Source organism: Peromyscus eremicus, chromosome 9 (assembly GCF_949786415.1).
Source record: "Peromyscus eremicus chromosome 9, PerEre_H2_v1, whole genome shotgun sequence".
Lineage (NCBI taxonomy): Eukaryota > Metazoa > Chordata > Mammalia > Rodentia > Cricetidae > Peromyscus > Peromyscus eremicus.
The window spans coordinates 56,890,754-56,918,225 of NC_081425.1; the positions used below are offsets into that span (position 1 = coordinate 56,890,754).

Sequence of the window (27,472 nt, forward strand, 5' to 3'; positions counted from 1 at the left end):
CACCTCATACCTCTAAATGGACACTAGCTCTGTCCTCATTTCAGACTCAGGAGAGAGAAATCTGAGCGTTTAGTTCAGAAGTCATCTGAGCTATTCCACCTGTATGTACCGCACCCTGTACATTAGAAAGCGATGCAGAAGGACCACAGTCTGATTAGGGACTGGGAAGCAGCAGGAAAGCACTTGCGGCCAGTTCTGCTGAGACACGCCCTCCCCTCATCAGTTGGAGGATCTTCATGTAGGCACAACAGCAGACAGACTTCCACACCCTGCTGAGGCTAAAGGGTTTGCTTCTTCTGGGGGCTGCAGCAGCCGGAGCTCAAAGGATAACCCATGTTTACCGGTTGTCAGGGAAAGGAACAACAGCCGCTTTCAGAATCAGGTCTGTGAGTCTATAATACCCCTGCTGCTGCCCCCCACCCCATGCAGGAGGCCTGCACTCTGGAAGGCACTGTGGCTCAGGAAGAGTCTCTGGGACTTTCCCTTCCACTCTCTCCTCTAAAAAGAAAACAAACCCGACAACCAAGCAAACCAATGGACTCAGTCTGGACATGGGGCTTTTGTAGGCTATTGCAAAAGCCTGAGATCAGGAACCACGGAGTGGCTTCTAGCAGACCCAAGTAAGCAGTTGGGCCTGGGGTTGTCCCCTAGAGCACCTTTCCAAGCAAGAAAGAGGGGAGGCAGCAAGCCCGAGTGGATGGACGGCGGCCCTGGCTCGGGATGGCCAGGCCTAACTTGGTCCCACCACAATCCTGCTGAGTTACTCCAGTCTAGAGCTCCAGGGCTAGCACTTGTCCATGTAAACAACCGAGTTCCTATTAGAGAAAAAGTGCTCTGCAGGCAGGCTGCACAGAGGGGCCAGCAAAGCCAAACAGGCCGTCGAGAGCAAGCGGGGACTTGGGTCCTGCCTGGGAAAGGTCCTGGAGCAGCGGTTGTTGGGCTCCAGGCCACACCGGAACGGCGACATTTTCAAAATCCCAGTACCTCGCGGCCTTCAGATGGTCACCAGCTGCCTAGAGGACTCCCACAGGTAGCTCAGGATGAGAATGGCAGTTGGGCAGGAGGGAGGGCAGTGATCGAATGCTGGGAGAGCTTACCCAAACTTTTACTCTGTGCTCTTTGGTAACCCATGATTCATAAACCACAGGAAAGAACCTGTGTCCTTCCCTTACTCCTCTTTACGCCATTCCTTCTCCCTCTTTTCCTAACGTCCCCACATCGCCCCTGGAGGAGCTAGCGTTCCATCCCTCACCAGCTGCTTGCTGAACGTAACTCCTCTCCCTAGGCAAGGACACTCCCTCTGTGGCTTCCGCCACCCCCACACCAAGGACACCCCAACCTGTAATGCCTGCCCTGGCTCCCAGATCTCTAGACTGGTAGTGTTTCACACACTCAGACACACTACTTTCTTTTTTGAAACAGGGTTTTATGTTGCTGAGGCTAGTTTCAAACTCACTCCACAGCTGAGGCTAGCTTTGAACTCTGGATTTTCCTTCCTCCAGGCTCCTAACTGCTGAGATTACAAGCATGTGCCACTACCCACTGGCTCCATTATTAGTTCTTGCACTTTCCCTCTTTTGAAGATTTACTTATTTTTATTTCATGTGTCTGGGTGTTTTGCCTGCATGAATGTTTGTGCTTCGCATGTGTGCGGTACCCGCATAGGCTGAAGAGGGCCTAGGATCTACCCTTGGGAATGGAGTTTCAGATACTCGGGAGCTGCCATGTGGTCCTGGGACTTGAACCCAGGTCTTCTGGAAGAGCATCCAGTGCTCTCAACCACCAAAACAGTTCTCCAGAGCCCGACATTTCAGTTTTGATAAATATGTTTGCTCACAAGTGACATTAACATCAGGGAAAATTGGGTGAAAGGTGTACGGGAACTCTACTACCATTATGCTTTCCCGTAAATCTAAAATTATTCTAACGTATAAAGTTATTAAACAGAAAAAAATTCAAGATAAAATTCAAAAAGTATCAAAATGAGAAAAATGGCTAGAGAATGTTATCAAAAAGTTAATATCTTTAATATATATAGAGTTCAAATACGTAAGAGATATAAAACCTCTAAGAAGTAAATGGGCAAGAAAAAGGAATAATTTACATAAAAATTTTTCTGGCAAGTAGCTTAGTGTCAGATAATGAACATTAAAAAATATTTCTACCCTTTATTCCAGTAATTCCACTTTTTGAAACTTACCTAAGGCAAATGCTATCATCATACATATACAGAATAGTATCAATTTATGATTTATTCCTAAAAGGAAAAGCCCTGCCAGCCAATAACAAGATAATAAGCTAAATTATACAGATGCGAGTGACGTAAAAAGGAGACATATTGCAGCCATGTGTTCTCATTTTTCTGAGACAAGGTCTGGCTTATAACTGAGTCTGGCCTTGAACCTGTGATCCTCTTGCTTCAGCCTCCCGAGTGCTGGAAATACAACGCTAGTCTTCCCAAAGGCTTCATAATGGTTTAATATAATTAAATGTTTTCTGCTACACAAGCACTGCGCTACTGAGCTACAACCCCCTTAGGAAAACAAAATCAGCACTATACAGTCACACCTGGCAAGGTGCTGTCTCAAAACTGTTAACTATCCAACAGATTTCCAGGTCAGAAGTTAACAGGAGAGTTTAGTCTGACAGTGGGGTTGTAGGCTCAGGGTCTCTACTGTTTTCTCTAATTTTTTTTTTTTTTTTTCTAGAGTAAACATAGATTATCCACTTATGAGCTAACAAAACCACAGGAACCCTCCGGCACTCATCCCTCTGTTCTGGGTGACAGCCACACTTGCAGCCACAGACTTAGAGAGGTGGCTGCACTGTCTATTGGGTTTACAGGGCTGGACCCAGGAGTGTGTTCCAATATTTTTATGGGGGATCTAGATGAAAACAAAGTTCTAGCATCCTGATTCAATCTACAAATAATGCTTAGGGCATCCTATGTGGAGAAGATACCTGTGTGTAAAGGACTAACAACAAGGAATCGTCTTACTCACCAAGATGAGCAGTCTCAATTCAGGAAGAAGCCCACAATTCAGTGGGAAGAAAAATCCCTATACCAAAGCCAGGGGTGGGGCAAGGGGCATAACGTTGGGATATGTTATGACAGAGGAATGTAAAAATTCTGTTCTCAGCCAACAGTGGTGGCGCATGCTTTAATCCCAGCACTTGGGAAGCAGAGGCAGGCAGATCTCTGTGAGTTTGAGGCCAGCCTGGTCTACAGAGAGAGATCCAGAGCTATACAGAGAAACCCTGTCTTGAAAAACTAAAACCAAAACCCAAACCAAACCAAACTAAACCAGAAAGTAATTCTGTTTTCAGTGAGTAACTTATGTCCATTGGGCCGCCATCTTACTAAAAATGATTGGACAACTCTAGTGTGTGTCTCATGGCTCCGGAATGTTTAGAAATAGTAAGTACATTGTAACAGTTAATATTTACTTCCATCTCCCTCTTTTTTGCCAAGGAGTTAAGACTCAAATTCACCGTACATGATCAGGGTTCAGTAACCTCATGATGGCTATGTATCTGGCCTAGGATTTGATCAAATTCCCTATATAATAAAACATGACTTTGATAAACAGGCTATGGAAATAAAAATCTAGCTTTTCTTATCAGATATAGAAATCACAATTATTTTCATTCTTACTGACTGAATACACTGAAGTAGAACTCAGAGACAGGACAGTGACATACCATTCAGCAAAAATCTGGGAAAACTCCAGTGAACTATTGGCCACTGGGGAGATGAAGTAGAAAGGGATGTTGGAGAGGCCAGCGGAGTCGATGTACTGATACAAGCACTCCAGGAGGTCATAGATCACTCCCGATGGGTAGCAGGGAACCAACACGTTTCCTCCATTCCGCACTGTCAGAGCTAGAAAAGTTGGGGAAAGAGAGGATGATAACAAAAGGACAGTGTTAGAAAGGGCTAATGCACCTGCATTTCTTCTGTTTTCTTTTTTTGTTTTTTTTCAAGACAGGGTTTCGCTGTGTAGCTTTGGTGCCTGTCCTGGAACTCACTTTGTAGACCAGGCTGGCCTCGAACTCACAGAGATCCACCTGCCTCTGCCTCCCGAGCGCTGAGATTAAAGGTGTGTGCCACCACCACCCAGCTTCTTCTGTTTTCTTTTCTTTTCTTTTTTCTTTTTTTGACCTGAGGATCAAACCCAGGGCCTTGCACTTGCTAGGCAAGCGCTCTACCACTGAGCTAAATCCCCAACCCTCTTCTGTTTTCTTATGTCTGATTTTGTTTATTTTTGAGACAGGGTCTTGTTATGAAACTTTTGTCAGATCAAAAGGAAACTCCAATTCCCCAAACTCCAGAAGGCAGTCCAAATCTCTAGAAATGAGCCCAACCTGGACTATAGGAGGATTTCTGACAGTTAGATAAAAGCCAGCAGTCCTAAGGAACTCGTGAAACCAGTTCCCATCATTAAAAGGAGTCATTCCCCTTACTCTGGTACAAGGGACATACGGCTACCTGTGAACCCAGGCTCCTTGAGTATCACTAGTACTTATTATACATTTCAAAGTCCATGCTAGAAGCATCCCAGCCCTTCTTACCTCCTACCTACTCTAAACCTTCCTCCAATCACAGGCTTCCTTTCCCTCCACACAGCTACTCATTCTCGTTATAACCCTGTGATTCTCGCTATGTCTTCTCTCTTTCTCAACCTTCCTCCCACAGCCTGTTCTTATGACACATGTTTACAATCGTCTATTTCTTCTGCAGAGGAGCACACATCAGGGCAATGCAGGGCTGAAGGCTGACGTTCTCATCACCGTCTCTGGGAAGACAATGTGGGTTTTAGTGACTCCAGAGAACCTGCTGAACTTCAGGCAGTTCCTTCTCTTTAAATCCCATTTCAAGTTTGCAGGATGTCTCTGCTCAGTCTTGTGCCATGGCTGAGTGACCCAGAAGGAAATACTGTTTTTCCATTTAAGTTCTTTTCATTGCACTTTCTCTTACTAGCATTTGTCTGTAAGAAACTATCTCTGAAACACTTAAAACCAGTTATGGAATGCAGAATTAATCACAACTTATGGGCTATAATGTATTAAAAGTATGAATGGCTGAAAACCTGTAAAGTCCAGTCTACTTTTGTTTTGTTTATGAAACTACGGAAGCAGGTAGATTTGGGAGTAGGATCTGAAGTCTGGTGCCATGAGTCCTGCCCACTCCTGCTGTGATGGACAGGTCTCTTGGAGGCTGTGAATTGCTGCTATTAGAGCATGGGATGAAGGAAACACTTCAGATAGGCTGGCTCTAGTCTGCTTCTGCACAGAGACCCAAGTAAGGGTCACAAGTCTGCCACTCCAACCTGGCTGGGCCTCAGTTTCCTCACTAATTATGTGAGAGGAATGCATGAGACCAGTGCTTTTCAAGCTTTAGTCTGTATAAAAATTGCCTAGTAAACATGCTGAATACACAGTGTTTCTCCAAGGTCCTTCTCTCCCCAGCCTAGTGGCTCTGAGGGAGGATCTTCAAGTTTGCATTTTTATTAGACGACCTCGATGATCTTGAGGAGAGTAGTTAGTGGACCCCTCTGACACAGTGCATCAGATACTGGATTTCCCCTGAATCCCAAGTTCCTTGAGTCAGAAGTTCTAGTTTATTAACAAATACACAAAACTCAGAAGCTCTCTAAGACCAGTCCAACAATTTCCACAGCAAGAATAAATTTCCTTTGGCTTGACACAGCAAAGAATAAAAACAGAGTATGATTAGGAGCAAGGCTCAGGAGATTTCAAAGGACAGTGCCCTCCACGCAGATGACTGCTTCTTCTTGGAGCCAGAGCAATACCACTTAAAGTTGCCAGAAGTGAAGGTCAGCCCCTCAACTTCTCTTGGGCAGCTAGCTCAGACTTAATGTTTTGTGCCTCTTGCCCCACCAAGTTTATATGTGGCATCCAGATGGCCACTATGATGATGTTCAGTAGGGACTTGAGGAGGGAGATTATTACATTTAGATGAGCTCATGGAGGCAGAGACCCCACGATGAGAATAGTGCCGCTGTAAGAAGAGGAACGGAGATGAGCTTCCTTTGCTCCATGTGAGGATGCAGGAAAAGGTGGCCACCTGGGTCTCAAAGTTCCCAGTCTCAGGACTGTGAGACAGATGCTCACTGCCTAAGCCACCCAACTGTCAGGTCCAAAGGAAACTCCAATCCCCACACTCCAAAGGCAGTCCAAATATCCAGAAATGAGCTTGACCTGGACTATAGGAGGATTTCTGGTGGTTGGGAAACTGGTTCCCATCTACCAAATGGAGTAATTTCTTTTACTTCTGGCAGAAGGGACATATGGCTACTGTGGTGCCTATTAGCATATCAAAGCTCCTGCTGGCCTCCAGGCTCCCTCAGTATCACAAGTACCTGTTACACATTTCAAAGTCCATGCTAGCATCCAGGCCCTTCTCCCCTCCTCTTCTACCTTAAACTCCCTCCAGCTCACAGCTCCCCACTCTCCTGCTCTGCTCCTGCTTCTCTCGAATGTTCTCTCTGTTCTCTGTTAGTCTCCGCTCTAACAGATAGATCTGGCCATGACCAGTCGGCTGGCCATGTTCAGTCTATTTCTTTCTCTCTCCGCTTCGGACTCTTCCAGATGCCTCTGGCTGTTCTTTCTCTCATACCTACAATAAAAACTGTCCCCTTAGCCATACCATGGGGTGGTCATGTCGTCAGTTTATACACCAACGATGATACTTTGTCATAGCAGCCTACATGTACGAAGACAGGGGCCAGCCTACTTCCCTAAAATAAGGATGGGGTTGCAAGATTTCAATGAAAATTTTACCTAAAGGGAAATAAGTGTTTTCCAAGCAGAAAACATTCCTGCGGGCTCTCAATTTAGTCTTTTCCCAAAAGAAGAAAAAAGAAAAGCAACCAAATATTAGTGAGAACAATTCCATGTACCCATCTTCACTGCTGTGAATTTCAAGTGTGAGTCACTTCTCTGCTAGTATTTTAAAGCAGAGTGAAGGGGTGTGACTCTTCTGCTGTTTCCTGTAGGCACACTTCTCCTGCCATACCCAGCATGGTAAGGGGTTAACCAACATGCTCCGTGAGTGAGAGAATGCCGACTACCTTTCTAGAAATTGCTAACCATTCTGATGTATGACTGTACAACTCTTAGCACACTTGAGATTTACATTCCTTAAGAATGGCTCCTTTGGGGGCTGAAGAGATGGCTCAGCAGTTAAGAGCAATAGTTGTTCTTCCAGAGGATCTGGGTTCAATTCCCAGCACCCACATGGCAGCTCACAACTGTCTGTAACTCCAGTTCCAGGGGTATCTGACACCTTCACACCAATGCACATAAAATAAATTTAAATAAATTAAAAAGAGAATGGCTCCTTTGGACAACAGTACATTTTGAGGAGGAACCTAGTGAGCAGGACTGGAAGGAAGGGGCAAGGCCTCAAATGAGAAATGAACTTAGGATGCAGAACCCAAGTTCAGCCTTGAGAAGTCCCTTACCAAGGTTGCTGCAGAACTCGCCCACCATGCCGTCAGGGTTGGCAGTGGGGATCTGCGTGAGTCCTGTGAGAACCAGAACATCACTGTTTTTGAGAGAAGCTTGGTCCATGGGCTGAAAGACAAAAGAAAGCTCTAATTAACAACTTACAAAGGACTGTTGTCTATAAGCAGTGAAGGGACAAGAGCAAATGCTTCTCTTGCTGGGTCTAGTACAGCAGCAAGTTCTCCCACAGCGGTGGCTTAGCAACTCTGGAGTGAGCAACAGTTCTCTGTCATGACTGGCTGGCCTCACATCATATCCAACTTCATAGAACTAGACTTTTTTTTTTTTGGTTTTTCGAGATAGGGTTTCTTTGTGTAGCTTTGTGCCTTTCCTGGGACTCACTTGGTAGCCCAGGCTGGCCTCGAACTCACAGAGATCCGCCTGGCTCTGCCTCCCGAGTGCTGGGATCAAAGGCGTGCGCCACCACCGCCCAGCTTAGAACTAGACTTTTAAGATCACTGTTTCCCTGTCAATCACAGGAAAGGCTTCCTTTTTCCAGTACTTCCCTCTTCTGAATGCCATGCATTCTACATGTATTTATTTATTTATTTATTTATTTATTTATTTATTTATTTATTTATTCTTTTCTTTTCAAGACAGGGTTTCTCTGTGTAGTTTGGTACCTGTCCTAGATCTTGCTCTGTAGACCAGGCTGGCCTCAAACTCACAGAGATCTGCCTGGCTCTGCCTCCCGAGTGCTGGGATTAAAAGGCGTGAGCCACCCTGCCAGGCTCTACATGTTTTTAAACTTCAGCATGGATCAAGGTCACCCAGAGGGTGTGCTAGACAAGGGTTGCTGAGCTCACTTCCCTAGTTTCTGATTTGTTCCAAGGCAGGGCTTGAGCATCTGCATTTCTAGCAAGTTTCTAGGGAATGCCCTTGCTGCTCACCTGGGAATCACATCTGAACTGAATAACTGCATTCTCTTAGTAACTGTTAAGTGTAGGAGACAAGCACATTTATGGGAAGACAGAGACAAGGTGATTTACCTGTGTAGCAAGGGTTGGAGGAATCAGAAGAAACACTGGGTTAGAAACTTGTGCCTATTCCCAATTCCTAACAAGCCCTATAACCTTGAGCAAGCTTTGAGCCAGGTTTCCTATGAAATGGCCGGTCCTGACCTACCTCCTTCAGCTGACTTTTGTGAGTCTTGGAGGCTCACACACTCTATCTCTATGTGAACTGAGACCCCCACTGGCACATGACAAGGAGTTCTTTATGATGTTGGCATTTATTTTTACCGTGCATGATTTAAACTGTGATTATTTTCAGACACTATCTGTCCTGAAAAAGCCCAGACCACACACTTTATGAAGACATCTCATTCCTTTTGGTGCCACTGGTATACTCCCCAGTAAAGAAAGAACATTCAGAGCAGCCCAGCAAAGGCCCAAATCTCTATTGTCAACTCCGAGTATCTGTACCTCTTGAGAGATTCTCCTTTGAGTGTCCAAATATGGAGACACGGGCTTCATTATTTTATTAAATAACAAGGTATGGTCCTGTTACAAACTGCTCCTAACCTGGAAGAAACTTCTTTAGCCGGGCAGAGAGAGCTCAGTGTTGAACATGCAGTACATGACTGGCTTGATTCCTCCCCACAGGTATTGACTAATGCATCTAACGGCCTTTTCTCTTCTTGGGCAGAACTTCTCAGACCCATACCCATGTACTACTGTTTCCACAAGAGGAAGTAAGTGTGCACTGGTGGCAGCACAATGGTTTTTAGCAGTAGCTATGCATGAGCCCTGGACTGCTTCCCGTGTACACCAGAGGGAAACGGAAATGGTGACAAAGGAGCCCAGCAGTGCAGTGAGTGACATATCTGACTTAAGGTAGCAACCAAACTGAGTGAGACAGAGGAGGACCTCAGAGGGCCCCCAAATCCCCTGAAACAGTGATTTCGATTCTGTGTGCCCCTGTAGATTAACTAGGTGGTCAGAAAGGGCCATGACCCCAAAAGTTTAAGAATGACTGAATCAGGAGAAAATATAGTGGGGAGCAAACTACTCTGACACTAACTCTGAGCCTCCGCCATCAATATCTCCTTTTGAAAATTAAAAACCCACCAACAAATGCAGGGCGGGTCTTGTGCGAGCACCCTGCGCTGGAACCATTCCAAGATACTTGGCGGTCAGGTTACAGACCTTGTAGTTTCAGCCCCACACAGAGACAGCCTTATTGACTCCCAGGGCTCCAGGATAGATACAGGCTCAAAAGGCTTTAGCAACACTCTTCGTACCCAGGTGACACTTCAAATATCTGTACTTTACCAAAGATAAATACATATATTACTGGTGTCAACAGCCACTTGATGAGTGCTTAAGCGGGAATATTTTGTTTAAACACAAAAATAAAAACTTACCTTATTCAACAATCAAAAGTACCTCACAAAACTGACAGTTATAAACAGATGGAATAAAACAGTAAAAACTCTAAGCTTAGGAGGCTGGAAAGATGGTTCAGGGTTGCAGAGGACTGGAGTTTGGGTCCCATCACCTACACAGTGACTCAAAATCATCCATAACTCCAGTTCTAGGGGATTTGATACCCTCTTCTGACCTCTGCAAGTAGCAGGCATATACGTGGTGCATAGGCATACATACACACAGGCAAAACATCTATATACATAAAAACAAAACAAAACAAAAAACTCAAAACTCTAAGCTTAGTAAGAACTGTGTTTACTGTATTGGTCTTCTAACAACTTAATTTATAAGCACACATTCACTTTTTATAAAACACACAACAGGTTTGGTTACGACATTTTCATTCACATATATAATGCACACTGATCATATTCATTTCTCCATTATCTCTTTTCCTTCCTCTTCCCTCCCAAAAGTCTCCTTCTCTTTCCACATAACTTTTATAATTTTGTGCATGCAAGTGTGGTATACATGTGCACATGAAGGTGTGCATGCCTGTGTGTGCATGGGCAGTAGTAAAAGGACAGTGTAACTGAGAAAGTAGTGGAAAGTAGTAAAAAGAGAAAGAATGTAACTGAGGCAAGGGAGAAAGGGATAAGAGAGTCAGAACGACGCCTATGAACAGGGCAGGCAATACGGGGTCAGCAGCCTGAAACACGGAATGGCTTTGGTAATCACACTCATGGAAGACAACGAAGGCCAAGGGGGTAGGGAAATCCAGGACACTCCTAAGGTCAGGTAGTGTTTCACTCTTAGATGTGAAACAGGATCCAGGAGTAAAACACAAGGCAGCCAGGGTGCAGAAGAGCAGATGATTGAAATATGCAGGAGAAATGGCAGCTTGCTTAAGAGAAAGTGGAACCAGTAGTCAGCAAGGAGTCAGAGAAGTCTGAAGGCCTTTACACCTTAAAATCCCGACGGCAGAAAAGAAGGAGTGAAAGTTACAGTTAAGGACTGATCACCTAGGAGAGGAAAAAATACACCCCAGACCATGAAGTACAACTCTGCCCTCCAAAACCAGTTCAAACCCACCCTTTCATGACCTCTCCATTCCCTAGCTGAAGGCCCACACTCCCCAGTGGACTTCTGGTTTTATAATCATGTTGTTCAACTGCACTGTGGAGAAAAGCTCTTCCCCTATCAGAATTTCTGTAAGGTCACATCCACCATCTTGTCTTCCTTGTTTCTTTAGACACTCCATTGCTAACGGGAGGGACTCAGGGAATAGCACTGGCTCATGAAAAGTTAATACACAAGCACACACAGGAATGCTCTTAAGCAGCACACACTATTTTTGAGGGAAGCAAATACTCTGAGAAGAGGCAGTGTCCAGTCAAATGAGACAAACAATGGAGACAGCAAATGGAGAAAGACGTGCAGAGGCCAACCTGCTGTGATCCTCTCCTGCCTTTCTGGGGCCATTAAGTGAGCCAGAGGCACCACCAGATGAAGGGCCTGTTGTAGCTCAGCTTTCTTGTGGCCCTTGTCCCAATTATATGACATTTCACTTTCACCATGGAGCATCCACATCAAAGTACCGCATCACAACAACAACAACAAACCAAAAACAAAAACCAACCAACAACAACAAAACTTTTGGGAAAATTCAGAAGAAAAAAACTGTCAAAAATACAAAATGAAACGCACAAATGGAGTGACTACCTTAGCTTCAAAACTGAACATATTTTCTTTAGGTTTTGGGAGGAATGCACATTTATGAGGGCATGGACAACCAGACTTCGAGAAAACAAAGCAAAGATGTGAACTCTGTCCAAGTGCTCACAGGACATGAACTGAGGAGGGAATATGGCAGACATCCACACAATGTAGCCCACTCAGCTACAACAATAACAATGAAAATCTTGTCATGTGCAGCAGAATGGATGCAACTGGGAACAGGACATTAGGAAATTACCAGCTACAGGAACACGGAAAGCAAAGTACTGCATGTTCTCTCTCATGTGCAGAAAGGAAAAGAAATTCCACAGTCCCCCACCCCAAAGCGAAAGAGGCCCGTGATTAGAAGGCACTGGGAGAGGGGTGGTGAGAAGGACGGACAATGGCTGGATGTGATCAATATGCACTGCATGCATGTGTGGAGACAGCACAGTGAAGTACATTAGTATGTACAATTAACTGTGCTAACAGCAACAAGAGCAGGAATTAAAAAAAAAAAAATCTGTCTAACCCATGTCTAACCAGACAGAACAGACTAAGAACAAAACCGCAGTAAAATACCATTGGGCTACTCAAGGAATGAGACTGTGGGAGGCAGTATAACCTGCTTCAGATGAATCTAAAGCAGTGCACACCAAGACCTAACCGTTAAATGACAACAGGAGAGTAAACGGGGTAGAGCAACACAGTCAACCCTAAGACACAAGGAAGGAAATAAAGAGCAGAATAAAAAAACAAATATTCATGAATGGTCTGCCGATCACACAATTATCTCCGACTCAGAGAAAACATCCTCTAACGGGCCAGGTCTACAAAAATACCAGAAAATAAAAGACAGAGAAGAAAGTCCTTGATAAATAGGTGTGGATCATGAGCACATTTCATCTAAGGGATTATAAAAGCACCCTCTTTAAAATCTAGTACAAAACACCAACCATCATCACTGTGTCAACATGGTACTGGAGATTTTGTCCAGAAGATGAAGGAGAAGATCTGAGGGGAAGCAAGTGACACAATGGTGGTGTCCTTGCAGGCAATGCCATCACAGGGTGCACTGGAGTCACAGAGCTGGGCATGGTAGCTGAATGGCAGTGCCAGCAGAGTTGGCACTGAGAACCTGTGCTCTTCCTTCTTGCTCAGGATACTCTTCTTTGCTATGGTCTCAATTTTCTTCTCTTTCCAGCCATACTTACACAAGATTGCTTTTCTTCCTTTCACAGTCTACTGGTAAATATTTTCCTACAGGTCAATCTTTGGCCCTCGGCCTTTTATTTATATAATTAAAAGGTATGTTGATTCTCCAGTTTGTTTCTATACTTGCCTTCAACCCAGGTTCTAGCATCCATCATTATCTACAACTTACCTCTGAGACAAATGCATTATCCTTACTCTCAATGCTACTCATGCACAGAATCTTTTGACTTCCATTTTTCCTTTCCTGAAGACAGTGGCCATCAATAAATGCTCTACATTGTAAAAAATCATACTGAAATTTGTAATTATTCTGTGAGCGTGTGTGTGCACTTGCAGCATAGTGAGAGGCCAACCTGTGGGAGTCCATTTTCTCCTTTCACCATGTGGGTTCCAGGATTGGACTCAGGTCATCAGGCTTGGCAATAGGTGCCATCACCCGGTGAGCCATGCTTTGGGCCAGAGTAAAGGCAGCTTGAATTAAAGACTTGCCTATTTTCTTTTTTTCCTTTTCTTTTTGGTTTTTCAAAAAGAGTTTCTTTATGTAACCTTGGCTGTCCTAGAACTCGCTCTGTAGACCAGGCTGGCCTCGAACTCACAGAGAGCTACCTGCCTCTGCCTCCCGAGAACTAGGATCAAAGGCGTGCACTACCACTGCCCAGCTCAGCCTATGTTTTCTTTTCCTTCCTTTAAAAAAAAAAGATTTATTTATTTATTTTATGTATATGAGTGTTCTGTCTGCATGCATGCCTGCATGCCAGCAGAAGGCACCAGATCTCATTATAGGTGGTTGTGAGACACCATGGGTTGCTGGGAATTGAACTCAGGACCTCTGGAAGAGCAGCTAGTGTGCTCTTCACCTCTGAGTCATCGCTCCAGCCCCAGCCTATGTTTTCTTAAAGCCATCTCTCCACTCCTGCTGCTTCCATTTTAGTCAGAGTCCTCGTACTTTGTGTTTACAGATCACTGCAGCAGCCTGTGCTGTTTTTCTGCTCAAAAGGCTCCCATCAGGCAGAGCAGAGGGCAGCAAACTTTCTGTGAAGTTTAACTTGAACCTTGCCCTCATGGCACAGATTGAACTAGAAACGATCCACAAACAGGTATGTCTGTAACCCAATAAAACCTGGTTTAATTAATTAAACAATTATTTTCCCCAGAATAAGTGGTGGGTCAGATACAGCTCTGGGCACAGTGTCTTCACCTCTATGGTAGACCATCATGCTTTTTCAAACTAAAACTTCTTTATTCCCACTATTCAATACAAAACCAACAATATGGGTGAAGGAAAAAAAAATCTATCTTTTTCCTTTGTTACCTATAGTACAGGTTGCCAACTAGAAATTAAAACCAATTATTTAGGTATGTTGCTCATTGTTCTCAAGACCTTATTTTCCCTTTAAATTTACAGCCCTTGTAAAGACAATTTACTGGAAATTACGTCAACAGTACTGTAAAGGTTTTGATCCAAGCAGGACAAATCAGAGCAGTTGGCAGCCAAGTCATCCTCCTGTCTTTTAGGGCAGAATACATCAAGAATGAAAGAAGCTGCCAATAAAAAATTTGATTCAATGAGGCAGATTATAATGACATTGATGGGATTTTGATCTCAATAATCGGGAAGGGCCCAGGATTCTGCTAGCTAAAGGAAAACACAGGAACTTGTCTCCTCTAGACCTTGAGATAAACTTGGTTGTAAAAGAAGGTATGAGTCAGGGGTGGTGGTATACCTGTAATGATAGCACTTTGGAGGTAGAGGCAGGAGGACAGAGTTCAAGGTCATCCTTAGCTAGCTATCACATTTGAGGCCAGCCTGGGTCACATGAGAGCCTGTCCCCGCCCCGATAGAAAACATGAATAAACACTGCAGACTGGCAGCAGCATCTAGTGTTTCAAGCAGAACAGAGTTATTTTTTCCTATCTGCAAATGGGGTATGCTAATTAGCTTGAGTTAGCCATTCTGTAAGGTGTATATGTATGCATACACATACAAATATCATGTTTAAGTCACACATTTATCTGTCATAAATAGAGCAAATATTTCTAAAACCTGAGGACTTTCTGTAAGAACTGTGGCAAGCACTAACCCTGCAAAGGAAGAGAGCACAGGGGTGAGATTCTCTATGTACCCAGGGAAAGAAAGCAAATCGGCCACAGGAGGAGGTAGCTGTGGTACAGACCAAAGCAATTGTCAGGGAAAGGGCAGAACTACAAGGAAGCACAAGGGCCTGGGCTCCAGGTCTAAGCCTTAACTTTCTGTTTTACTATGAAGACAATAACATCTTAGGGTTACATTCATAAAGTAATCAAATTTCAAAGAAAAAATGTGACAGGGACTCCCACAAGTTATCTATATGTTCAGCAACTGATTACCTAATCTTGACCACTCTTCCTTTACAAACACAGAAGAATCAGGATTTATAAAATCAACAGTAAGTTCTCTACAAATACCCAAGGATTAAATATTATATTCAGAACAATGTTTACGTGTAACTTATTGCCAAATGTAACTGTAATGCATGACTAACTTAAATCTGCTAATAGCTTTCCCTCTACATTAAAATGGGAAGGGGTAGTGGGTAGTGCAAGCCTTTGAGCCCAGCACTTGGGAGGCAGAGGAAGGTCAATCTCTGTCAGTTGGAAGTCAACCTGGTCTAGACAGTGAGTTCCAGGCTGGCCAGGGTTACATAGTAAGACCCTGTTTCAATAAAACAAAACATAACATACAATAGAGCGGGGCTTGGGAAGTGGTTCAGTGAGTAAAGTCCCTGCAGCATAAGCATAAGGACTTGAGTTCGGATCCTGAGCACCCACTTAAAAAGCTGAGTATGGGTGCTGGAGAGATGGCTCAGTGGTTAAGAGCACTGGCTGCTCTTCCAGAAGTCCTGAGTTCAATTCCCAGCAGCCACATGGTGGCTCACAACTGTTTGTTACGGAATCTGATTCTCTCTTCTGGTGTGCATGAAGACAGGTCATTCATATACATAAAATAAATATTAAAAAAAAAAAAAAGCTGAGTCTGACTGCACATGCCTGTAACCTATCTGAGTTGGGGGTGGAGACAGGGGGATCCATGAGGCTTATTGGCCAGCCAGTCTAGCAGAATGGTGAGCTTTAAGTTCAGTGAGAGATCCTGCCTCACAGAGTCAAGGTAGAGATGGGTCAAGAAAAGATGACTCTTTTCTCATGCATATGTATACACATGCACATACCCACACTACACACATACACACCACAATTACACCACAAAACACAACACAATAAACCAAACCCAAGCAGAACTCAATCATGGTCTACAAAGGCCTGTGTGAGCTGGCCTTGCTCCTTTCCTGGCTGTGCAGTACACTGCAGTCACATGGGCTTTCCCTGCTCTTCACACGCCCTGCCTGCTCTGTTCCAGGGACTCTTCAGCCATCGCTGTAGGCTCTGCCTCACAGCTTCACATGGTTCTTCATTCTTGATTTCAGATGGACCACCCAGTTGAGATTATCTTCACTCCTCTAGAAATAAACCTTCTGTGCTGTTCCCAGAACTCCTACCTCAGTCTGAAATCACACAGCTCATTTCTTTACTCATCTTTGTCCTAGTCACTATCAACTGAAGATAAGATGTGCAAGCAGAGACCTTGCCTGGTGGTCACTCAATCCTGACACTGAGATCAGTGCTAGATACCTGCCTTTGGTAAGTATTCAGCAGTTAGTATGTGCTGAGAGAATCAACAATCTCTGTGTTCTACATCAGGCCATCTACATCAGCAGGGTCTTGGAAGGACCAAGAATCATCAACCTTGAGCACAACAGCTTCCAAAGAAAGCACAACCCTGAATGTAGGGAACTAAACAGTCTAACTCTCCCAGAGTATCTAAGACACAGAAATTATGAAGGTTTAAAAACTGCCCACAGTACACTGGAAACATTCTGATTTGAATTAAATAATCATATGTTGGTGATGAAAGTTAATTTACCTGAGGGTGTGTGGTAAGCAACGAGGATCCGGAGACGTAAGATACTTTCTCATAATGGGACTGGATAATCCAGTTGGAACTTCCTAGGGCATAGCCAGAACTTAGAGGGGTCACCTGAACAGCACCAAAAAGCTCCTGAAAAGAACCACACAGAGAGCATGCCAGCCATCAACAAGTCAAGTCAGTTTAAGTGAAAGAGCAAGAAATGTCCTTATTTTAAAGCAAACTGAAGACCAAAGGGAATAGTACAGTCTGTGCAGTGGACAACGGAAGCAATCCTGGGGTGTCTGCCACCTCATTCTCTGCTCATGTTTTGTTGTCAGGTACACTGGGCCCAGGCACTAGAGAGCAAGGGTGACAAGTTACCCAACAGAACCAGGAGTCAAAGACCACTTTTCCTTTTCCACTGTAGGTGAGGTTCCAGTTCTGAGTGGCTCTAGCTGCAGGGCAACACCAGAGCAGGAATCCTTAATTTAGGTCAGCTCTCAAATCATCCTTGGGAAGCTGCTTCTCTTTCCTATTGCCTATGTCTCAGATGGGTAAAGTTGTGTCTCATTTCTCAGGTAACACGATGGGACAGATCTCCAGACTCGGCCAACCCAGTTCGAGCTGATGTCAGGGACCTGGGTGTGTGTGTGTGTGTGTGTGTGTGTGTGTGTGTGTGTGTTCGGCCAACCCAGTTCGAGCTGATGTCAGGGACCTGGGTGTGTGTGTGTGTGTGTGTGTGTGTGTGTGTGTGTGTGTGTGTGTGTTAGTTACTGGGTACCACTGAAAAGCAAGGAGGGTGGGGAAAATCCACCTACATTGTTTTTTCTTGGGACAGGGCAGCTTGAAGAAGAGCCACAAGAACCCCAGGGACTCAACACAGGGCCAGCACCCCTGAAAACCCTCACAGAGACACCAACACTCACAATTTTCTGAGAATATCCCACCAGCTGGATTTTACTCAGGGCAGAGTTCACCTCCTGCATTGTGTAGCATCTTCTCCAGGTGGATACTTCCACTGCGTCCTTGAGAGGAGAAGGCAGCAGCCTGCAAACACATCACAATGTCAATCATGAGGTGAACATGTCATCAATTAATAGATATTTCTAATAATATGACCACTTTCCTTAAGTTGGTCAGTTTATTGGCATAAGACTGTTCATGGATTCTTTCATGATCATTATTTACATAATGTTAGCATTACTGTCGCCTCTTTCAGATTCTAATAATTTGAGTCTTTTTTTTCCTGTCAATCCAGGAAGAGACTGTTAATTTTACTGTTTTTTTTTTTAAACAAGTGTGGGTGGTGGCTCAGTGGGTCACAGTACTTCTTGAACAAGCTTGATGAGCTGAGCTCAATCCCTGGAATCTAGGTAAAAATCTGGATGCAGCGGTGAGCATCTGTAATCCCAGGACTCTTACTGTGAGGCGAAGGAGACAGGAGAATTGGCAGGAAGCTCATGGGCCAGATGGCCGGGAGCATGCAGTGTAGTGGCAGAAGCCAGAGACCCAGCCTTAACAGGGGGCAAGGTGAGAATCAACTTCCAAAGCTGTCCTGACTGCCACACAAGCACCATGGTACCCCAACAATTTTAAATCTTTTGATTTTGTTAACTTTTTTCCTATTATGTTTCTATTTCCATTTTATTTATAGAGCATATAGTGCCCCCCCCCCCCACCCCCACCCCCCCAGACAAGGTTTCTCTGTGTAACAGCTTTAGCTGTCCTGGAACTCGCTGTGTAGACCAGACTAGCCTCAAACTCACTGAGATCTACCTGCCTCTGTCTCCCGAGCACTGGGATTAAAGGTGTATATAACCTCCACCAGGCTAGTTACTCTTTTTTTTGAACCTAGGCTGATAATCCCAATTGGACCGTCCCGCCCACTCACATTTATTTCTATTACTGATTTAGTAGAGTTGGACTGTATTTTCCACCTTAACTTTTCTGTTTGTCCCACTTCTTTTTTGTCCCTCTATCCTTCCTTTGTTTTAAATACTTGTTTGTTTGTTTGTTTGCTTATTTATTTATTTATTTATTTATTTATTTATTTATTTATTTATTTATTTATTTATTTATTTATTTATTTATTTATTTAATGTACACTGGGGTTTTGCCTGCATGTGTTTCTGTATATGAGGGTGTCAGATCCCCTAGAACTGGTTTTACAGACAGACAGTTTTGAGCTGCTATGTGGTTCTGGGAACTGAACCCAGGTTTCGGAAGAGCAGCCCGTGCTCTTAATCTCTACCCTGCCACTTTACCACTTTCTTCTGTACTGTTTTCTGAAATAGCTTTTAAGTTGATCATTTTCCATCATTTTTGAATTATTTTATTAATAGTATCTGCAGGTTTACCATATACACCTTAAAAATGATTTATTTCAACCAGGCAGTGGTGGCGCATGTCTTTAATCCCAGCACTCAGGAGGCAGAGGCAGACAGATCTCTGTGAGTTCGAGGCCAGCCTGGTCTACAGAGTGAATTCCAGGTCAGTCAAGGTTACACAGAGAAATCCTGCCTTCAAAAAACACAAAACAAAAAAAAAATCTCTTTTATTTTTCATGTGTATGTGTGAACAGAGTGGGTGATACCACACCAACAAGACCATACATAGGAGGGAGCCAGATCCCCTGAAACTGGAGTTACAGGCAGTTACAAACTGCTATGTGGATGCTCTTAACCACTGAGATGCCTCTCCAGCCCCTTATACACACTCTAACACAGAACAGTTCTACTTGAACTATAACCATGTTCTGATGTCTCCTTCCCACAGTGCTGGGGACAAACCCAGGCCCTTGCACGTTGTAGATTATGCTCTGTCTCTGAGCTACACCCCAGACCAGGCATTTCTACCTAACATCTCATGTTCTCTTTCCTGTTCAAAAAGATGAATGTGACCATTAATACCACCATCAAAAACATCTCTTTGATGAACAAACATTCTTGTTCCAAAATGTGTGAGGAATATCTGGAAGACCGACCTGTGTGAGACTGAGTGTACAATCTAGGTCAAAGTACTTCTGGTGAACTGAATGCATGCCTGAGGCTCTACTCTCCCCACAAACACACTGAACATCAGAGGGTTTCCTCTCTCATACCCCCATCCTCATCTGTACTCTAATGGTTCCCCCTATACTCAGGTTAAAACTCAAGGGTTTTGCTGCATTCTGTCTTCCAGTGCCAGGTTTCCCAAGCTGGAAACCCATCTTCTCATTCATTACCTGTCTTTCACATTTTAGATGGGTAGATCACTGCTACTCCAAACCTGTCCCACTTTTAGGTCTCATGACAGCGTCTGGGCCAAGTGTTCTATTACATGCTGTGGGAAAATGTCTGGCCTGCTTATGAGGGAGCAGGGAAGTGGTCAGGAAGCACCTTGGACAAGGCCATGGACAGCACGCTGTTATAGCTTCTCTACTTCAGGTGGCCCAGAAACTGCTGCTTTGAGGAAGTGGTACTGTGATAGGATGGAAACCCGGGAGTGACATCCAGAGAAACCTAGATTTCAACCCAAGGTCACCACTCACCTCTGAGCTGCATTCTTCATTTACAAAAAGGGAACATCAGAAGTTTTCTATTAGAAGGGTGAGAGACACAATGGACGCACAGTGTCTGCTGCAGCCACACTAACAACCATCCTTTGTACCTCCTGTAAGTTCCCACCACCAGGGTTCAGTGCTTGGACCGCCCAGCACTACCCTCCAGGAAAAATAATGACTTCTCCCTTGGGCTGCTGGGGAGCCCCATTCCTGGACTTCAGGCCAGAGCTAGAAGGCTATCGCGGGAGTGGACAGGAGCCGAGTGCAGCTCTAAGCGCATCATTCCTTCCTGGTGAGTGTTTTACACGGCTCCTCTGCAACTGGCTCCTTTCTCTAGAATGACTAAAGTCACACACAGCTACTATTCCTGTGTTTCCTTACCCATCACTCGATCCCTGGCACTTCTATCACCTGAAGCAGCCCTTAGTTTTCCTTCCAGCTAGGACTGGTATCTGTAGCAGTCTGTCAACATGAGTCACTCTGCTGGAGAGTAAACAGTCTTCAGTCCACCAACACTTGGAGTCAGGGTCTGAATCTTTTTTTTTTTTTTTGGGGGGGGGTGTTTCGAGACAGGGTTTCTCTGTGTAGTTTTGGAGCCTGTCCTGGATCTCACTCTGTAGACCAAGCTTGCCTCGAACTCACAGAGATCCACCTGCCTCTGCCTCCCAAGTGCGGGGGATTAAAGGCATGCGCCACCACCGCCCTGTTCAGGGTCTGAATCTTAAGGGAACGTTGTGAGTGTGACTATGGGAAATATCTACTGGTTTTGTCTTTGGTAATTCAGGGTCTAGTTTTAGAGAAGGTACTGGGGGTCTTTTTAGGTAGGAAAGCAATCTATTCAAGTCATGTAAAGGCTAGAACTTACAAACGTTGTGTCAGGATAAGCTGAAGACAGCACTCTTTACACAGAAACACCGCCCCCCTCCATGTTTCCGACAACAGTTCAGTAGAGCACTGTTGTGAGGGGAGCAGGCTGTTAAGTATGCCTTTAAATTTTACTAATATACACTGAAATAGCAACACATCTTTTTATCCAGTTCTGTTACGTCACGAATGCACTAACTTCGTTCTCATTTTTGTATACGCTGCACTGAATACTCACTACTAATAACACAGATGCACACACGCTAATGGCTACCCCAAGAAAAGAAAGGACCAGCAATCCTGACTGGCTCCTACTGAACTGCACTAGCAGGTGAGATTAGAGGTCACTCTAAAACAGAGAGAACAATGCGAGACAGCAGACTGAGCAGTCCAACTAACTCTGGTCTCAGGTCTGACTTTCTGGATTTGGGTTTTGTGTTAGGTCACTTTAGACAGGGCTCCCCATGACATCCTTATCCTTTATTTGCCACCTTGTATAGGCCCCTCCCTGAGCATGGACCAAGTACTTGCTTCTCATGAATAGAGTATGACAAAAATAATGGGCTTCTCCCTCTAATTAGATTCTAAGAGAGAGGGACTTCAGAATGCCTGCTTTCTCCTGTCCTGTTTTTACACACTCTGATGAAATCAGCTGCCACGAAAAAAGTTCAGTTGATGGGCACACAGGGGAAGGACTTGAGGGAGGCCTTAGTTCAACAACTAGACAGGTGAGCCGGCAAGCGGTCGTTTCCAGCTAGACCTGAGTTTACTGGCAGCCTGCTGAGAGATGCAGAAATGGAGAAGCTATACATTATTGGAGCCATGAAAGTTTCATACACCTACAGTCCCAGCAATTCAAGAGTTCAAGAGTTCAAGACTAGCCCGAGGAATGTAGTAAGAATCTATTCCCAAAACATACAAAGTGCTGCATTTGTGGTCTATTATAGAGGAAGCATTCTAACACTCAATTATGTTGGGCTTTTCTCAGGCATCCTCAGGTAATTTTAATAAACGCCATTGTACAGAACAATTAGGAACAGACTACTTTCCATATCTAATTTAATGTTGATTTTTCCTTCTTTTAGTTGAAATATTAAGCATTTACTTAACCTCCTTTCTCCTCTCTATCTCTAAATTGAGGGAAAAATTTCTTCCTTATAAACAACAGGAAATGAAAAATTAGAGGTAAGTCTTCCCATGTAACTGACAGTAGGCCCAAATGTCAGGTCTCAATAAAACAATTCTCCTGTCTCAACAGTGTGTGCCACTATGTTGGACAGATCTACTACACTTTAGGTCATCTCTAGGTTACTGATTATACACAGTACATGGTCACAGTGTAATGTAAATGCACTGTAAATAGCTTTACTGTTCTGGGAATAATGTTCAGTACAGAAGTGATATTTTCATGAATAGTTTTCATCAGCAGTTGGTTGAGTTCATGAGTACAAAACTACCAGATACAAAGGACCAACTGTATACAGTAATATATAGTATATACATATGTAATATATACATGTGTGTATGCATATTTACACAGACACACACAATAGTGCCTAAATTCTTTGGATAGTTTTTTTTTTTTAAGCTAGACAAAAGTCTTAAATTAGGGCCAGTCAAATGTACTGTTAGCTTTTTCAAAAGAACTTCATTATTCTTTGGCCTAATGCTAAGGCTTAGAGCCTCTGTCTTTTTCTTGGTGTACACTGGCTGATTTTCATCAAGCCAGTTATTTTTGTTTACCCCAGAATTCTGTTTCCAGATGGTTTCTTGCTACTTTTGTACTGGCCTCGCCTACACAGTCTTACCCTTGGCAGTATGTTCAAATGCAAGGGCTCCATGCCTTAAGATTTGGGGGAACTTTTCCACGGTGTATCACAGTGCCAGGCACTCGGTAGTTGCTCAAGTCTGGTTCCTCATCTACACCCCTCTTGCTAGCACTTTCTTTACTTTCCCTGCCATACAGACCTATCTCCTAACATCTTGTTGGACTGAGCTTTCCCTAAAACTCCTATGTGTATGTGAGGTCACACTTACAGCAGGGCACTTACAGGCCCACTTAAAGCCATTAGGATTATTAGCTGATTTAGGATAAGTAGGATAAGGAAACCCAGAGGGAACTGGTTCTGTTTCTGGCTTTCTAATTTATCAAAGTCAAATTTTCATAGTCTAAATTTTTCATAAGTACTTTCTAAAAGATTTCATCGTTTCATTCTTTTCTTATCGCACTTGAGTGCCTAATAAACTTCTTTCCCGGGCCGTTGACATTGAGCCAAAGTTCTGCTGCTGCCTCTTCCCGCATCTTACCAGCACAACCAGCAACCTAAGATCATGGGTTTTTGTTAAAGAGTTAAGACCTTTAGGCCTATAGGGACCACTTAAAGGCAGACAATGAACACATTGATCGAGTTCTAAGTGTTTGTTGAACAAATGGACAGAATACAAGAGCAGAATACAAAGAATACAAGAATCAGAAACTGTGTCTACCCTCAATAATGACCATGTGACAGCCATGCTGCAGGGATGGGTTAGAGGTTGGCTGGATGCTCTAGCCTCAAAACCAGACATTTCTCAAGAGTAACTGGCAACACTATAATCCCCGATTTTTGTTTCAGACCCAACTGTCTCTAGGAAAAACAAAGGCAATTACTATGGCCAGCAAAGTATGGTACACACTATTCGAGATGGTGTCCGGATGATCTTTGCCTTAACTCTATAGTCACTGAAAACAAAACAAAACAAATTCTTCTCTATGTTTTGCCTTTTTAGTGGATTTGCTGACCAGGATAGACTCATGGACAGATGAACCGCACTAATTCTGAGTCTCAGTAGGAAATAATAGAAAGGTATTTTTCCCATCAACATCCTTGGAGTTTGGGTACCATGAATTGGTCCCACGAAGGCTAACTTATTGACTTAAAATGAACAAAGGGTCTGGGATCACAAGGTTCACATTCTGTGACTCTATCAGTGTACAGCTATTCTGTGAAGACCCACTTTAAAAAGCCCTTTCCAAGGATATCTTCGAAAACTGCAATATATGTGTTCTTAGAGATAATTCAATTCAATCCTATGTATTTCACAGAAAAGGTCATCAAGTCTCAAAAAGTGTCACCGACAATGTAAAAGCAGAGGCAAGTGTGGGCTTAGAAACAAGTTTCCTTTGTTCACTTGCTCTCTACAAGAAAGGTGGCATCTAAGATGAATTAGGCTTGGAAGGCAGGTGTGCTCTGGTTGCCATAAGTGGATTATCTACTTTTTTATCACTGTGATAAAACACTATGACCAAAAGCAACATGAGGAAGAAAAAGTTTATTTTGGCTTATGGTTGGTTCCAGAGGGTTAGAGGTTAGAGTTTGTAATGGTGGGGGAGGCATGGCAGCAGAAGCAGGAAGCAGAAACACCAAACAGGAAGTAGGGAGAGGCAAGAAACCCTCAAAGCCTGCCTCCAGAGGTGGGCAGCAAGACTGCACCCTGTAAAGGTCTATACCAAAATGATGTACTTCCTCCAACAATGCTGTACCTTCCCTAAGGTCCCCATAGCCACTCAAACAGCATCACCAACTGGGGACCCAGTGTTCAAATACATGAGCCTATGGGGGACATTTCTCATGCAAACCACAACACCAAATGTTCTGCTAAAGTGGGTAAGGGCTATTTTAAGAACTTCACACAGTACTCATTTGCTCTATTCGATACCTTACAAAGTGGTTAATGTCCATCTCAATTTAATGAGGAAATAGAGCCTGGAAGAAATGAATTGATTCAGCTACCAAGAAAACACAGCTGAAATTCAATCTCTAGTCTGTGTGACCTCTAAGCCCATACTTTCCAAATTTCCTCCTATTATATAGTAAGGCCTGATAAATTCCTCAGCAAATAGCCAAGGAATGTCAGAGCAAAAGAACAACACCTTTAATATGCATTTTAAAGCTTCTTGCAAGGTAAACCTTCCTCTTATGTTCTTGAGTCCTTAATGCTTATAAGAAGATTATGACAATATCTTATGATTTTTACCATTTTTTAAAAATGCAAAATCTCACTAGTTTCCCAGCTTGCCCTTGAACTTTTCTCCTGCCTCTGGTTCCTATCTCCCAGGTGCTAGAATTACAGGTGTGCCCCTTCACACCTAGCAATGCCTTATAATGACTTATTCTTAATTATGACTATGGATTCTAGTCTTATAAAACATTTACATTAAAAATACCAGACACAAGAGTAGTTTCTTAGGTGGAATATTTTGCTTTTAAATTGCTCATTAAAAATCTAAACTTTAAGGTTTATGTAAAACAATTCTATTGTGTGAGTTTTATTCCCTTCAAAACTCCATCTCTTTTTTCAGGAAAAGTACACTGTAGTGTCAAAATTAGGAAGAAGGATGGCTAATGTCTTCTAAATAAATCTCAGGGACATGTCAACTGAGGCAAAAAGTCATGCAACCGTCAAAAAGCAAGAGTAATAGGATTTTTGAATATACATCCTAATAATAAATCAAATGCTAATTCAAACCAACTCCAAATGATTTAAGAGAATTTGTCAGATTTTTTGACCAATGAGCTTGAGAAATTTTAATTTATTGTTTTCTTTACTTGATGGCCTTATTACTAACTCAAGCTACTTAGAGGCATTAATTCCAGGCACTTGACCAAGATCTATTTTGAGAATCCCTGTGTAGTTTGAAGTAAAATTAGGGGGCTCAAGTTTCAAATCCGACACCCAGTGATTTGCTTGAATCACACAGGATTTTATTTTAATGTGTAAGCCAACACTTAAAAAAGATTTAAAAAAATCACTCATAAAGCAGCCAGATTTGAGCTTCTTAAAGAAAAAAAAGAAAAAGAAAAAGAGAAGAAAAGAAAAAAGGGTGGATTTGGCAGCTCATATCCCTAAACAGCCAAGACACACTCAGTGTGTCTCAGCTGCTTAAGTACAGGAGTGTGACAAGTGGTCCAGGCCCTATCTCACGCCTCTATTTGAGAAGTCATGGACTGCATCACCTGGGGAAAACATTCAATAAACCAGACCATAAGAACCCAGTTCTCAATGCAGCATGCCTCAGTCCCTTAGAATACTAGCTATCAGAGGAGCCTAAAGGCAGCAGGCATCCTTCAGCAGCCAACCCTTCAGCTGACCAGATGAAGCAATTCTAGTACCTAGCTCAAGGTCAAATCCCAGAGCGCTGCTATCTAATGCCAATTAAAGAATAAAGAGCCCTTTTAAAAATTCCACTTCCTTTTTTAAGTATTTTTTTTCCCCTGGGATATAACAGCAGCCCCCACAGACACGCACACACAGATGTGCTCATCCATGAGTGGGAGGGGAGAGCCATAGATTGATACCAGATGTCCTCTATTATTTTCTTTTTTTTCCTTTTGGTTTTTTTGAGACAGGGTTTCTCTGTGTAGCTTTGGAGCCTGCCCTGGCCCTCACTCTGTAGACCAGGCCTGCCTTTGCCTCCCAAGTGCTGAAATTAAAGGCGTGCACCACCACTGCCCGGCTCCTCTATTATTTTCTACCTTATTTTTGGGACACAATCTCACTGAACCTGGAGCTGGCTCTCTATTTACGCTAGACTTGCAGGCTAGCCAGCCCCTGGGATCTGCCTGTCTCTGTCTACCCCTCCCCAGCACCAGGTCACAGATGCACACCCAGTGCCTGGCTTGAAGGAAGGTGCTGAGGTGGGAACTCATGCTTTCAGGGAAGGTGCTTTCCTTAATGAGCCATCACCAGCCTCAAAGAGTGCTCCAATTTTAATACCAGTTCTAGTATTTATGCTGAGTTAATCCATAGAGAAAAAGGACAAAGCTGGGGGTTTTGCTTTATCATTTCAGCACATTCTTTCCAATAATGAGCCTCTCCCCTTTGCCATCAATAACTAAGGTCCATCACGTGTTCCTAAGCCAAAGTGCAAGACCTGATCAGGGCCAGAATGCACATTGGTCTTTTCTCCTCTTCCGAGGTGCCTTTTCCTTTTCTCTTTTTGCCCACCAGGTGGTGAGATGAGAAACTGGTGGTTCTGCTTCAACTAACACTCCTTGCTGAGCATCTCTTGAATACCCTCCAGGCCCCTGCTTTTACCCTCTCTTCTTTCAAGCCCCACTCTTCCTAATACATATCGACATTACTCTAGGAGTGAGTTATTTTGTCATGTTTTTACAAAGAATGAGTGGCAAAGGGAAAAAAAGGGACTTCGCTCAAGATCACAGAGGAAGCAAAGTAAGACTCAGAACTTCCCAAGACTTGGCCCAGGGCTCAGGAAGTCAGGGACACCAACCTTTGAATATTACTTCTGAT

General features: G+C 43.6%; 1 protein-coding gene across 3 annotated transcripts in view; it reads right to left on the reverse strand.

Moving 5' to 3' along the window:
• Nucleotides 1-27,472, reverse strand: part of Ints9 (integrator complex subunit 9) — an 88,859-nt gene that overhangs the window by 13,032 nt on the left and 48,355 nt on the right. For all 3 annotated transcript variants that reach the window (XM_059273463.1, XM_059273464.1, XM_059273465.1), the window contains 4 exons: nucleotides 17,700-17,820; nucleotides 16,789-16,923; nucleotides 7,488-7,599; nucleotides 3,703-3,883 (listed from right to left, as the gene is read on the reverse strand). In XM_059273463.1, coding sequence (XP_059129446.1) covers nucleotides 3,703-3,883; nucleotides 7,488-7,599; nucleotides 16,789-16,923; nucleotides 17,700-17,820 — 549 coding nt within the window. The remainder of the gene's footprint in view (nucleotides 1-3,702; nucleotides 3,884-7,487; nucleotides 7,600-16,788; nucleotides 16,924-17,699; nucleotides 17,821-27,472) is intronic.